The sequence below is a fragment of the Vulpes vulpes genome, chromosome 13 (assembly GCF_048418805.1).
Source record: "Vulpes vulpes isolate BD-2025 chromosome 13, VulVul3, whole genome shotgun sequence".
NCBI lineage: Eukaryota > Metazoa > Chordata > Mammalia > Carnivora > Canidae > Vulpes > Vulpes vulpes.
Window position 1 is genome coordinate 95,043,361 of NC_132792.1, and position 13,483 is coordinate 95,056,843.

The 13,483-nt window shown below is 34.5% G+C and overlaps 1 protein-coding gene across 8 annotated transcripts in view; it reads left to right on the forward strand.

The window, feature by feature from the left end:
- The window catches only part of RBBP8 (RB binding protein 8, endonuclease), a 101,550-nt gene that overhangs the window by 33,600 nt on the left and 54,467 nt on the right, over nucleotides 1–13,483 (forward strand). For all 8 annotated transcript variants that reach the window (XM_026006536.2, XM_072735079.1, XM_072735075.1 and 5 more), the window contains 2 exons: nucleotides 3,930–3,972; nucleotides 11,204–11,299. In XM_026006536.2, coding sequence (XP_025862321.2) covers nucleotides 3,930–3,972; nucleotides 11,204–11,299 — 139 coding nt within the window. The remainder of the gene's footprint in view (nucleotides 1–3,929; nucleotides 3,973–11,203; nucleotides 11,300–13,483) is intronic.

Consider the following 13,483-nt stretch of genomic DNA (forward strand, 5'->3'; position numbering starts at 1 on the left):
TTGAAGAAATAGGAAACACTAGGGGCGCCTAACTGGCTCAGTCAGAACATGAAACTCTTGATCTCAGGGTTGTGAGTTTGAGCCCCATGTTGAGTGAGGATTACTTAAAAAGAAATAGGAAACTGTAGAGGTTCTCTTACAACAGGATAAATACTTCTTGATTCAGTTCTGGACTATTTCATTTATTTCCTCAGATGTTTCGTCAAAAATTCCTAAAAGATAACATTTATATTAAGACTATATAAATAAACAGTGAAAGGAATTGCATGCAATTTTGGTCCATGACATCAGTGTCATACTCATTGTTAAGAATTCTATCAGCAGCTCTCACATCTATTATTTTTCCATTTGTGTTAACATCTATAAGTTCAGTTGGGTCTACAGAAAGTAACTTGTCCATTTTGAGATAATTAAATCTTAAGACCAAATAAAACATAAAGTCAAGATTTTTTACTTTGGTATTGAAATAACTTATTAGGGCCTTTGCAGAAATACTAATAGTAATATTTTGGTAGAAATTAAATTGCCTGAGCTATATACACAAAACCACTATTTGTCAAGAAAAGTATTATTAGGCTTATTCAAAACCATAAGTAACTTGTTTTAAAGTAACAATATGAGGATGCCTGGGTGGCTCAGCTGTTGAGCATCTACTTTTGACCCAGAGCGTGATCCCAGAGTCCCGGGATCGAGTCCCACATCAAGCTTCCTGCATGGAGCCTGCTTCTCTCTCTGCCTGTGTCTCTGCCTCTCTGTGTCTCTTATGAATGAATAAATAAAATCTTTAAAAATAAATCAGTAAAGTGACTCAATCAATATACGTACACCATATATGGATTGTTCTGGGTAGACAACTAACATAAGTAAAAAATTAACAGTGATTTTTATTTTGTTTATAATAAATTCTTGCCTCATTTCTAAATTCTTATAAATTTGTATCATTGATACAACTATACATATGGGCCCTTAATTCTTTCATTTCTTCTAATATTCATATGTTAGCCAGTGTAGGGTTAATTTGTAGTACAGTGCTTAGTCTTGTGAATGCTGTTTCCTCAATAGGTATCTCAGGTTGCCAGTGTTACAATCCCAAATACTTTGCCGAACAGACTACCTGTTCATACAGGAGCTGCATTGTTGTATAGCCTCATTCCTTCCGATGGGTGTGGAGCAGGATTAAAGCACACTTTATAGGGGTTCTAATTGTAGATGCCTAATTGACTTGATGAATAGCAAATGCTAAAATTTAAACACACATACATATACATACATACATAAACCTGTTTCAGGGCTGATCTGCATGACAGAACAAATGCCTCACAGGTGTTGAATGCTTGTAAGATAAAAGAGTACTCTTTCCATATTTCCCAAGAATTTTCTTTTGATGTTTATGTGGATTTTCTATCTCATTGTTTCTTTTCTTAAAATGGCCATGGCAAGAATCCACTTCATGTTTGGCTGCACTGAATTTTAGAAGTCAGCTAAAATTAAAAATAAGAAAATCTATCAATAAGTAAATTTTCACACACTTTGAGAAGAAAAAGAGTGAAAAACTGCTGACTTCAGTTTTTGGCCTAATCAGGTCATAAGTTCTTAATTCTTCAAAATGATTTGATGATTTACTAAAGTAATTTCAGGTTCTCATGCGTTTGTCGTTACCTGAATTTGTTTGACAAATGGAAAAGATTAAAAAATCGTACCAGTTTTAATCCTTAACATTAAAATATTTTCCTTTATTATTATTTTTTAAGATTTCATTTATTTGAGAGGGAGATTGAGAGAGCGATAGAACACCAGCTTAGGGAAAAACAGGCAGAGGGGGAGGGAGAGAGAGAGGCAGTCTCCCCCCACCCACACACACACTCCTGCAGCAGAGAGCACAATGTGGGGCTCGATCTCAGGACCCTGGGATCATGACCTGAGCTGAAGGGAGACACTTAAATGACTGAGCCACCCCGTCCCCTTATTATGTTTCATATTTTAATGGTCTTCCAACTCTTAGGGCTGATCTTTTTCCATAATTTTTTTAGCTTTTTATTTTAGCTTGTTGTAGGTTTCACATGAAGTTGTAAGAAATAATATCAAGAATTGTCCTGTACTCTTTACCCAGGGAGACATCTTTTATAACTGTAGTATAATAGCACAACCAAGAGATGGACACTGATACAATTTACCAACCTTATTCAGATTCTTCTAATTTTATATGCATTCACTCATATGTGTGTGCACCGTGTTTTCTATGGAGTTCAATCACATAGATCCTGTGACTACCTACCACCAAAGATCTCTCACACTGTTTTTTAAAGTTCCTGACCCCCTGTCTCCTATCCCTACCCCTCCAGTTTGTGGCTATGCATAATCTGTTCTTTATAATTTTTTCCTTTCAAGAATGTTATATAAGTACAATCACATAGGATATATTCTTTGAAATTGGCTTTTTTTCAGTCTGCATAATTTCCTTGGAAACCATCCAAGTTGTTGCATGTATCAGTAGTTCATTGCTTTTTATTGCTGAATATTCCATTGTGCTATAAGTATGCACCAGTTTTTTTTTTTCTTTTTAACAGTTGCCTTGGTGAAGGACATTTGAGTTGTTTCTAGTTTGGGGCTATTATGAATAAAGCTGCTGTGAACAGTTGATTATTTATAACTTTTTTTTACTTTTCATAATATTTGTTTATTCAAGTTTTAAGCTGTAAAAATAAGTAAAATTGTATCGTATCAATTGAACATTTCCTGGAGGGAGGTAAAACTTGTATCCACAATTGGGAAAATTGTAAAATACTATAAAGATTGATTTAGGAATCAGAAAAAGTAAACACAGAAACCTTTTCCTTCCTTTATGATAATCACATTGCAGAAAATAGAGGTCATAGAGAAAATAGAAAACCAAATTGTTTAGTGTTGCTAAACAGACATTTTTTTTTTACCTAATGCCTTTGATAACTGTATTATTCCATCAAGTGTTTAAATCATATTTTACTTAAACATATCCCTATTTTAAGCATTTTATATTGCTTTAAATTGTTCAATATCCTTTGTGACTATAAGTTTTTCTGGTTTGGATTATATTTGTAGGTTAGAATCCAAGAAATGAGATCTTGATGAAAGTATCTCCAGCAAAGTATAGGAGGATAGTTTCATAACACTTTTATCATATTAGGTATTATGATCATAATTTTGCTAAGTAATTGTTTTGGTTTGAATTTATAGTTAGTTAGTAATGTTGGATAGCTTTTCATATTTGTTTAATGATTGTTTTTCTCTTGTTAATTATTATTTCTGAAAATTAGAAATGTCACCCTATTTTGTTCATATCCTTCTTTGCAATTTCAGTGCCCTTCAGTCTACTTTCTTCACAATAACTACTTGAGTTCCATAGGCAGAGATCTTTTCTTGTGTTTCATGTCAGATTCCATTAAAATTAAAAATACATAGAACAGCTATCTTGAGTGTCCTTTGTTAAGTACTTTAGTGTAAGCAGTTTTGCTCCCTGTCCAGGACTTCCTGCCACAATCTATTTTAATCCCAGAAGACTTGAGCCTACATAAGCACGATTACTGTTAGCAAATACCTAGGCTATGTCAGAACATAGACCTTCGTTTATAGTGAACCTCTAATTATATGCTTGCCCCTGCTATTATAAAGGAAGTAACTCACTTTAGGTGGAGAAAATTTCATTCTACTTAGCTGTCACATAGTAGACTAAAAGCAGTAATGTTGCAGATATACTTTTGTGACCTCAGGGTACAAGTAAGGGAAATACACTCTCCAAACTAATGGGACCTGGCTCATTATTCAGAGCCCAGAGTTGAGTGACTTAATAGTGTAGCATTAGACTCATAAAGAAACTCAGATCAACTGCTTTGGAGATGATGAATGTATAAATAAAATACTGTGGGGTTTTTTTTTTTTTTTTTCTTTTTCAGGTTTACAAGTAAAAGTAACCAAACTGAAAAAGGAACGAATTTTGTAAGTATCAGTATATAACACTGATTTCTTATTTTTAAAGCAATTGACACTGATGTTCTATTTGACCTCAGTGTCTTATTTATAAGAAATTAGCTTTACAGCATGGACCTTGGATAGTTGACAATGAATTTTTGAAAATTCTAAGGTAAAAAGAATAACTTAATTTTGAGTATATCTTAGTTAATATTTGCATGTATTTATATTTTAATATAATTTTTATATGTGCACACATATAAGTTTGTATGTATATATACTTTTTTTTCCATGAAGTACTAAGATGAGAGCTGGTCTAGACATTCATTTTTGATCTATTAATGACATTCTTTTCTCAGCTGTGATTAACACCTGGACTGCAAGAAGGGAGAAGAATAATTCTGGGATTTCTGAACTGATAAAAGAAATGGGAGGGATCCCTGGGTGGCGCAGCAGTTTGCGCCTGCCTTTGGCCCAGGGCGCAATCCTGGAGACCCGGGATCGAATCCCACGTCAGGCTCCCGGTGCATGGAGCCTGCTTCTCCCTCTGCCTGTGTCTCTGCCTCTCTCTCTCTCTCTCTCTCTCTCTCTCTCTCTCTCTCTCTCTCTCTCTCTCTGTGTGTGTGTGTGTGTGTGTGTGTGTGTGACTATCATAAAAAAAAAGAAGAAGAAAAGAAATGGGAACAAATGAGACCCCTTTATTAACCAGTGTGAAGTTACCAGAGTCCCTTAAATTGTTTTGGTTATTAAGCTTAGAATCAGATCTGATTTTCTAAGTCAGAAGCAGATCTTATTCATGGTTCTTTACATCTTCCACATTCTGGGAATCTGAAACATATGGAGTCATAGAATATTATTGCTCATAACAAAATTAATATCATTGTGACTAATATTGCATTTGCTTTATAGTGTATAAATGCCATTGGGCCTCCGTTACTTCATATTCCTAAAGCTTCTAAGGCTCTAACCAAAATCTGAAGTTAACAACCACCCATCAAAACACACCCAGTTGTTTTTCTCCATTATAATCTGAAAATGAAAATTGGAAAGTTTCTTTCATACCTAGAAAATCATGTTTGGGAGATGACTGAAATTCAGAAATATAAAATTATAAATTTCATCTCTATCAAACTGAAAGTTAACTAGAAATATGGTATGTCAATCTCACACACCTCCTGATTTGATGCACTAAGAAGAGCACATTACTCCAGCCCATTTTTTGTCATGTGGAGACGCAGAAAACCCAAGTCGAAAGACAAATTAACTGGCCAGTACTTTTCAAAGATGTCAAGACTGTGAAAGACAAAGCTGGACAAACTGCCCCAGATTGAAGGAGACATGACATGAAATGCAGTGTAGGGTCCTTGATTAGATCCTGGACCAGAAAAATGACATTAGAGAGACAATAGGCAAAATTTGAATAAGGTCTATAGATTAGTTTATAGTATTGTATCAGTGTTCATTTCTTGATGTTCATAATTGTATCATGGTTACACAAAATGTTAACATTTTGAGAGGTTGAGTGATAGATATACAGGTAACTCTGTTCTATGTTTATAACTTATAATCTGAAATTATTTTAAAATGGAACATTTAAAAAAAATTTAAAAATTAATATTCATCCCCTGAATCTGGAGAGATCATCTTCTCTTTAAGCAGCTGTTGCATATTTAAGAAATTCAGAATTCTTTTAGCAAGGAATGAGAAAGAAATAGCTGTTGGACAGGCAACCAAAAATGTCACTATAGTTAGACTAGCCCTATTCCTACAGTTTAGAGAGTAGTTGCCAGTGCAACTTTTGAGGCATGATTTCCTTTTATGGCACAAATTACCTTCTGTTTCTGTGGGCAATAGGGATATTAAAAACTCCAGCTCTTTAGTGTACTTTAGTTAGTATTGATAGTATCACCTTATGTTTATGTATGTTAGAATTATCTGAAGAATTGCAGAAGAAAACTCTAAATGTAAATTCTTCCAATAAGAGTTATTCTAAAAATAAATATTTTGAAATTGTGTCAAAAGGGAAAAACAGGATCATTTTCTTGCTTAAGTAAAATTTCTCTTTAATCCACTTGAAATAAAAAAGGGGAAGCATCTTTGTTTTACTTAGAAATAAATACACTTCTTTTCAATGGTGAAAATATTTTGAGTCATTTGAGATTTAAAATTATAAAATGTATTTATTGTGTTGTTGCCATCCTCATTTTTATTTATAGCCCAGCTAGTGTTGGTTGCTACAAACATTGTTAATCAGAAAATAAGTACCATACCAAACTTGTTCCCTCTGGCCTTTTTTCTTTTTCTTCTTTTTTTTCTTTTTTTTAGAGAGAGCTTGTGCAGCACATGAACAGGGGGGGGTTGGGGGTGGTGTGCAGAGGGAGAGAGTGAGGGAGAGAATCTTAAACAGGCTCCACCTCAGGGTGGAGTCCAACTCAGAGCTCAGTCTCACCACCCTGAGATCTTGACCTGAGCCAGACTCAAGTCAGCCCCTTAACTGAATGGGCCACCCAGGCGCCCAACTTCTGGCCTTTTCTAATATCAAAAGTGTAATGTTTCTGAGTTGATTAGTAGTTAGAAAATGAGTACTTTATATTGTACCTTGGTTCCATGTTAATCTTGTTAATGCTGGATTAACAACCATTGATTAGAATGACATTTTTTTTTTTCTTAAGATTTTATTTATTTATTCATGAGAGATACAGAAAGAGGCAGAGACACAGGCAGAGGGAGGAGAAGCAGGCTCCATGCAAGGAGCCTGATGTGGGACTCGGTCCTGGAAATCTGGGATCAGGCCGTGAGCCAAAGGCACTTAAGCCACTGAGCTACCCGGGTATCCCAGAATGACATCTTTTAATCAAAATGTTGGTCACTTTTAAGAAGCAGTACTGAAACACAGAAATTACTGTTTGTGATTTGATTACACATTTTAAGTTGCATTCACAACATGTTTTTAAAGGAATTTAGTTTTATTAAAATGGATTCTTCGTGTAGGCCTAGTAATTTTCTTTTCTAAAATACTACTTTTTTTTTTTTTTAAGATTTTATTTATTCATGAGAGACACGGAGAGAGAGGCAGAGACATAGGCAGAGGGAAGAGCAGGCTCTGTGCAGGAAGCCTGATGCAGAACTCAATCCCAGGACCCTGGGATCATGACCTGAGCCAAAGGCAGAGGCTCAACCACTGAGCCACTCAGGTGCCCCAAAGTATATTACTATTTTAAATCCTAGATTTATAACTACAAGGTAGACCTTGAATCAGAATCATTTCCCTGCAATTGAATAGTAACACATAATTAGAAGCCATCTAGATTTGCTTATCACAAATGTACATTTTTATTACAGACTTTTTACACAAACATATTTCTCCGTATCTATAACCAATCAGCCACATGAAAAACTTCTTAAATTTGTAAATGATTGCTGAATTTTACTTTCTCAAAAATAATCTATCACAACTTTGAATTTTAAAGAATGGAAACAGCTGGTTTTTCAATAGCTGATAATGCCTTTGTAAGTTTACAGAGTCATTTGATCATCTTAGCAACCTTCTAATATATATTGTAACTGCTTTGTACCTGTGTACCTCAGGTAGCTTGGGGTGTACATTTTGGAAGCGCAGGTAAGTTACTGAATTCCCTGAGTAATAAGAGAATTCATGAGGTGCTCTATTTTGTAGTAAGTTAAATCTTTGTATTGTGAGATCAGGAACTTGAGCTTGACTATATTACCATAATCCCCCTATATCGGTATATTTTACAGTATACAGTGAGGGTGTAAGAATAATCAGGATGTCTTATCTCCATATTGTTAGAATAGCTATATTTATAAAATAGGGATTCCCCGGGATGCCTGGGTGGCTCAGCAGTTAAGCATCTGCCCTTGTCTCAGGGCGTGATACCACGAGATTGAGTCCCCCATCGGGTTCCCTGCATGGAACCCGCTTCTCCCTCTGCCTATGTCTCTCATGAATGAATAAATAAATAAATCTTTAAAAAAAAAAAAATAGGGATTCCCTATCCTTAGAGATTCCCACCTGGAAAAAAGCAATTAGAAGAGGAATTAATTATACCATATTTTATTCATCACTTGGTTGTTTCAGATATGTGCTTTGATGATCTTGCACATAGTTCATGGTATTCTCTTACACAAATTCATTTATAAAACTAAACATGGAAAAATGTCAACAGCTGAATATTGTGAGATTGTTTTTGAAAAGTTATACTTAAGCCAGGTCCGCCTGATTGTTTTAACCTGCTTGTGAACATGGACTACATCTCTTTGCCAATGTATATCCATTACTTACCAACTGATTAACTGTCTTAATAATCAATTCATGAATCTGATTATCCTATTTATTTGCCATTCTTTTTTTTTTTTTTAAGATTTTATTTAATTATTTGAAAGAGAACATGGGATAGAGAGAGGGGAACATGAGCAAAGGGAGGAAGCAGAGGGAGAAGCAGATTCCCTGCTGAGCAGGGAGCCCAATGTGGGGCTCGATCCCAGGAACCTGAGACCATGACCTGAGCCAAAGGCAAATGCTTAACTGACTGAGCCACCTAGGTGCCCCTGCCATTCTTTAAAGAAGAATAATAGTAACTACTTTAATTTTCACTGAGGAAATATAAAAATTAACATTTACCATATTCAGTTATCCAGCTTTATAGTAAAGATAATTCCCTTTTTAGCTGCCAAGAAATTTAGAAATTCTAAACCAACAAATAAACTAACCACCAACAAATAAAGCCCTTTAAATTATTTTTTTAATTTTTAAATTACAAAGAAAAAAAATCCTGCAGTTGTACAGGACTGTTTTCATACTTTTAATTTCTTAATAAAATTTAATTAAAATATATAAAATTTATTTATATATTATTTATATATATTATATATTTTATTGATTAAAATTACTTAAAAGTTTTTTCCACTTTTACATGCCAGTTATTATTTACATGCTATTTATTTAAAATATTCATTTACCTCAGAAAAACAGAAGGTTGCCTACTAGGAAAATGATACTAAGTTTCTAGTAAAGTGTTGCTTGTGGGATAGATACACTGAGCTTGCCTTAGATAGGTGAAGTTGGTTAGTTAGTCACTAACTTCCTTTGGATGAGTTCGAAGGTAAACCTGTCTTACAATATATTTCACTTGTAATTACCTGGATGGCTCAGCAGTTGAGGGTCTGCCTTTGGCTGGGGTCTTGATCCCAGAATCCAGGATCAAGTCCCACATCAGACTCCTTGTGAGGAGCCTGTTTCTTCCTCTGCCTTTCTCTGCCCTCTCTCTCTCTCTCTCTGTGTCTCTCATGAATAAATAAATAAATTCTTAAAAAAAAAACAAACAAACGGGGATCCCTGGGTGGCTCAGTGGTTTGGCGCTTGCCTTCGGCCCAGGGCGTTATCCTGGAATTCCAGTATCGGGTCCCACGTTGGGCTCCCTGCGTGGAGCCTGCTTCTCCCTCTGCCTGTGTGTCTGCCTCTCTCTCTCTCTCTCTCTCTGTGTGTCTCTCATGAATAAATAAATAAAATCTTTAAAAGAAAACAGTATTTTTCACTCAATATTTTTGAAATTGCATGACTGTTTTTTGTACCATTTAGAATTCATCAATTTGTTTTCTTAAAGAATTTGTTAAAATATCCTTATAATTAGTAGAAACCTGTTGTTTACCACTGAGTTGACATGAATATTTAATTAAGTAATTGAGGTTAGATTTAATTTGAACTTTGGCCATCAGTCTGTCTGGTTTTAAAACAAATTCTATTATGTTCTGAATCATTCTAAATAGAAACAATGTATAGATGTAGGAAAATCAGACATTACATTACTATTACAAGTTTTCTCTTTTCATAATTTAAGAAAAAAAGTTTTGCTATGAACTTTTCATTCCTTGAGAGAGAGAGTGTGTCTAAGTCTTTAATATATGAATCTGGAATGTAATATTTGATATATTTTTATGATTTAAATTAAATAAATTCAAATTATTTTTAGCAGCTAACAATCTGTTAACTTAGAAAATGTGTTCAGTTGTTCCCCCTAATTCAGACAAGTTTTAAATTTGGTTATATTTGTTAAATACTTGCAAAGTAGGATCAGCGAGAGCTTGATGTACTGCATCTGAATTAAATACATTTTCTAGAAGTATTGGAAAATATGGTGGGGTTTTTTGATAATTTTTTTTTGATAATTTTTTTTAATTAAGTGAGAAACTGCCAAATTAATGAGTTTCAGCTATCACCATATTATTCCCCAGGTTTTGGATATCTACATATGCTACCAAAACCATGTGCAGTAGGCAGTTATTCTTAGATGTATTGATTTTTCATTTCTCATTCAATATCAGCTGTTCAACCAGCATGATGAAGTATCCTCTGTATTGGGTATCTGGCATTTTACTTAGTTTGACTCTGTTTTGCTACCAGTGATATTACAGTCTAACCATTTTGACATAATCATTCTGACATCTACTTTTTGTAAGTGGACTGGTTTGTCATCATTTGATATTTTAGACCCTTGGGAGAACTGGGGAAGATGTTTCAATCACAGTATTATCTTTTTCAGCTTCAAGACCATACAGAAAATCCCAGTCAAATACCTAATGGGTTTTCTTAGAATTAAATGATATGTATACTTTATATAATAATGTGATTTTTAAAAATATGGAAGGATAGAATAAGACACTAACTTGTAAAGAAATTAGGTAATCTAGGAGAAAATTTTAGATGTCTTTGTTTTTTCTTGACTATAAAATCACAATGTTACACACTTAAATAGAACTTAATATGTGCTTGTACTATTCTGCATGCTATACACAAATTAGTGTTTAGTCCTTGCAAATGAACTCTCCCATAACTGGAATAGAGATGAGTGGAGATATCTTGTTACTTACATTAACAACTGTAGACAAAATAATAAAAAACCGTAAGTGTACATTTTAATAGCATTTTTGACAACATTGAGTCATCAAAATCCACTGATGGCATCAGAATCCACTTGTTCCTCTGTTCCAACATTGTATAATGAATGGCTGGTAATAGGACAATACTTTATGGTACATAAAAATACTATGTAACAAATTCTAGTATAATTTGAACTATAACAAGATATTTAAACTTTACCTTTGAAGTTACTTATTTTGATACAAGAAATACATGTTATGTAAATGTGAGACCATACTTTGGAGTTCTTATAGTAGAATTAATCCTGTTATGATAATTACCCTATTAGGATTTTTTAAAAACTTATTTCTTGACTTTTAGAGATGCACAGAGACTAGAGGAATTCTTCACCAAAAATCAACAACTGAGGGAGCAACAGAAAGTCCTCCATGAAACTATTAAAGTTTTAGAAGATCGGTGAGTCTAGTTCTTGGGTATTCTTGCGTAAGAGGTTATTTCCCTCCTTAATAGAACATTGCTTTTAATTTATAAATAGTTCTGAGACTAAAAGTACCCTTTTCCCAACCTTTATATAAATGCCCTTTATCCAGTGTCAACATTGAGTAAATACTTTATGAAATCAAGGATCTACTCTTACAAGTTCGTTTTTTTAATTAATTACAGCAATCTCAACAATTTACCCTTTAAATAATATTTCTTTATCTGGTATTTGATACAGGACAAGCGTAAGAGTAGCACTAATTAATTAGAATTAATGTTCTAATTCATTTGATCCTTTAATTCCATGTTTACCTCTAAGTAGGTGGCAACTGCTTCACAATTCTATTTGTCTTCGTATTCTGCCCTTTTTTCCCTGCATATTTCTCTACTTGCGGGGAGTCTAGGGATTCTTCTTTCTGAGTATTTCCAAGATGATGCCTATCACTTACTCTACTTCCACATACATCCTTCTTTGTTTCTCACTCCTATGAGATTAACACCCTAGGTTTAGAAGAGACTTCCAGAATTTGCTGTATTTTCTTGTCTGAACTATAAGTGCTATTTAAAACTTTGAACTACCTATAACAAATAATGTTTCCTGTGTTTATAATTAATAATTTTCTTTTGTTACTATTTTGTATATGTTACAGAAGGGCTGGTGGGTTTGAGTTTGCCACTGTTCCTTTAGTGGTGGGGTAGCCTACTACTATGCACCTATGCAAATTGCAGTTGTATGCTTGTCTTCTACAACTCCTGTCCCAGATGATGCACATTTACTAAAATAAGCAGCCTATTGTGGAATAAAGCTCCATATGCTTTGGAATCATAGGTGTGAATTTGAAATCAGGTTTATACTGTGCCCTTAATTCAGATTCATAAATATTTGAGTCCTTACTACAATCTAGGTGTTATACATCCTAGGGATAATACTATCATGTCATGAAGCTGATATTTAATTTTCAAAGGTTTGGAGCAAGTCATACAAATAAGATGATTTCAGATTGTAAGGACTATGAAGAAATACAATTATATGATGTAATGAAGTGAGCACAGACATTGGGAAGTGAAGGGATAGGTGTCAGGAATAGCCTTTTTGAGGAGGTGCCATTTGAACTAAGATCTGAATGATACAGATAAGAGCTAGTCACCTGGAGAACAGACAAATGCAAAACATCTAGGTAGAAATGAGTTTTGAAATATTTGAAGAATAGGAAGTCCTCTGTGGTTCTAACTTAATGAGTAGGAGAATGACTGATAGGAGCTAGGATTGGAAAGGTGGGAGTAACCAGATTATGTAGAATCATAGGCAAAAAGTTTGGATTTTAATTGCAACAGGAAGCAATTGGAGGGTTTAAGCAGGGAAATTACGAAGGGATATGAGCAGGTATTGACAGCATCTGTTATATCCATGTGGAGATGTCAAGTAGATAGATATGTTGAGTCTGAAACTAACTAGAGAGATTAGGGCTAGAGAAAAGAATTTGAAAGTCATCTGCATATAAACGGCATTTGAAACCTAGAGACTGGGTAAGATATCTAAGGACATGTTAGAGTATTGGAAGAAAATTAGAAGTGTTAGGGCTGAATCCTTGGACATACTAATACTAATTAAGGTTTAATGAAGAATAAGGATTCAGCCAGCAAAAAAAAATTGAGAAAGAAAAATTATCAGAATAGAAGAAAAGTCAAGAACATATGACATGACATTAACCATACCTTCTCCGCAGGGCTATTTTGAAGATAAAATGAGATTAATACAAGTAAAAGTATATAATAACAATTTTTTAAAACTTACAGTATCCTTCCTAATTGGTGACCATTATTCCAGCCATTTGTACTCCAGTCTGTAGAGTAGCCAGACCCAGTCTCTCTCCTGCTGAGGTATCAGGAAACTAGAAAGTCATTTGCCCCCTTCTCCCCAGTTCAGGATCAAAAGGGAAACCATCAGCTAGGTACTCTTAGTGTGGTGAGGGATTTCCTTGTTTTCTCTGGATATGTATTGGAGCATTTAGGAGGAATGGTGGAGAGCATATCTTTCTTAGGCTTTAACTCTGGCAATCAGGGCAGTCCCGGTGGCACAGCAGTTTAGCTCCACCTTCAGCCCAGGGCGTGATTCTGGAGACTCAGGATCGAGGCCCACGTCAGTTCAGGCTCCCTGCA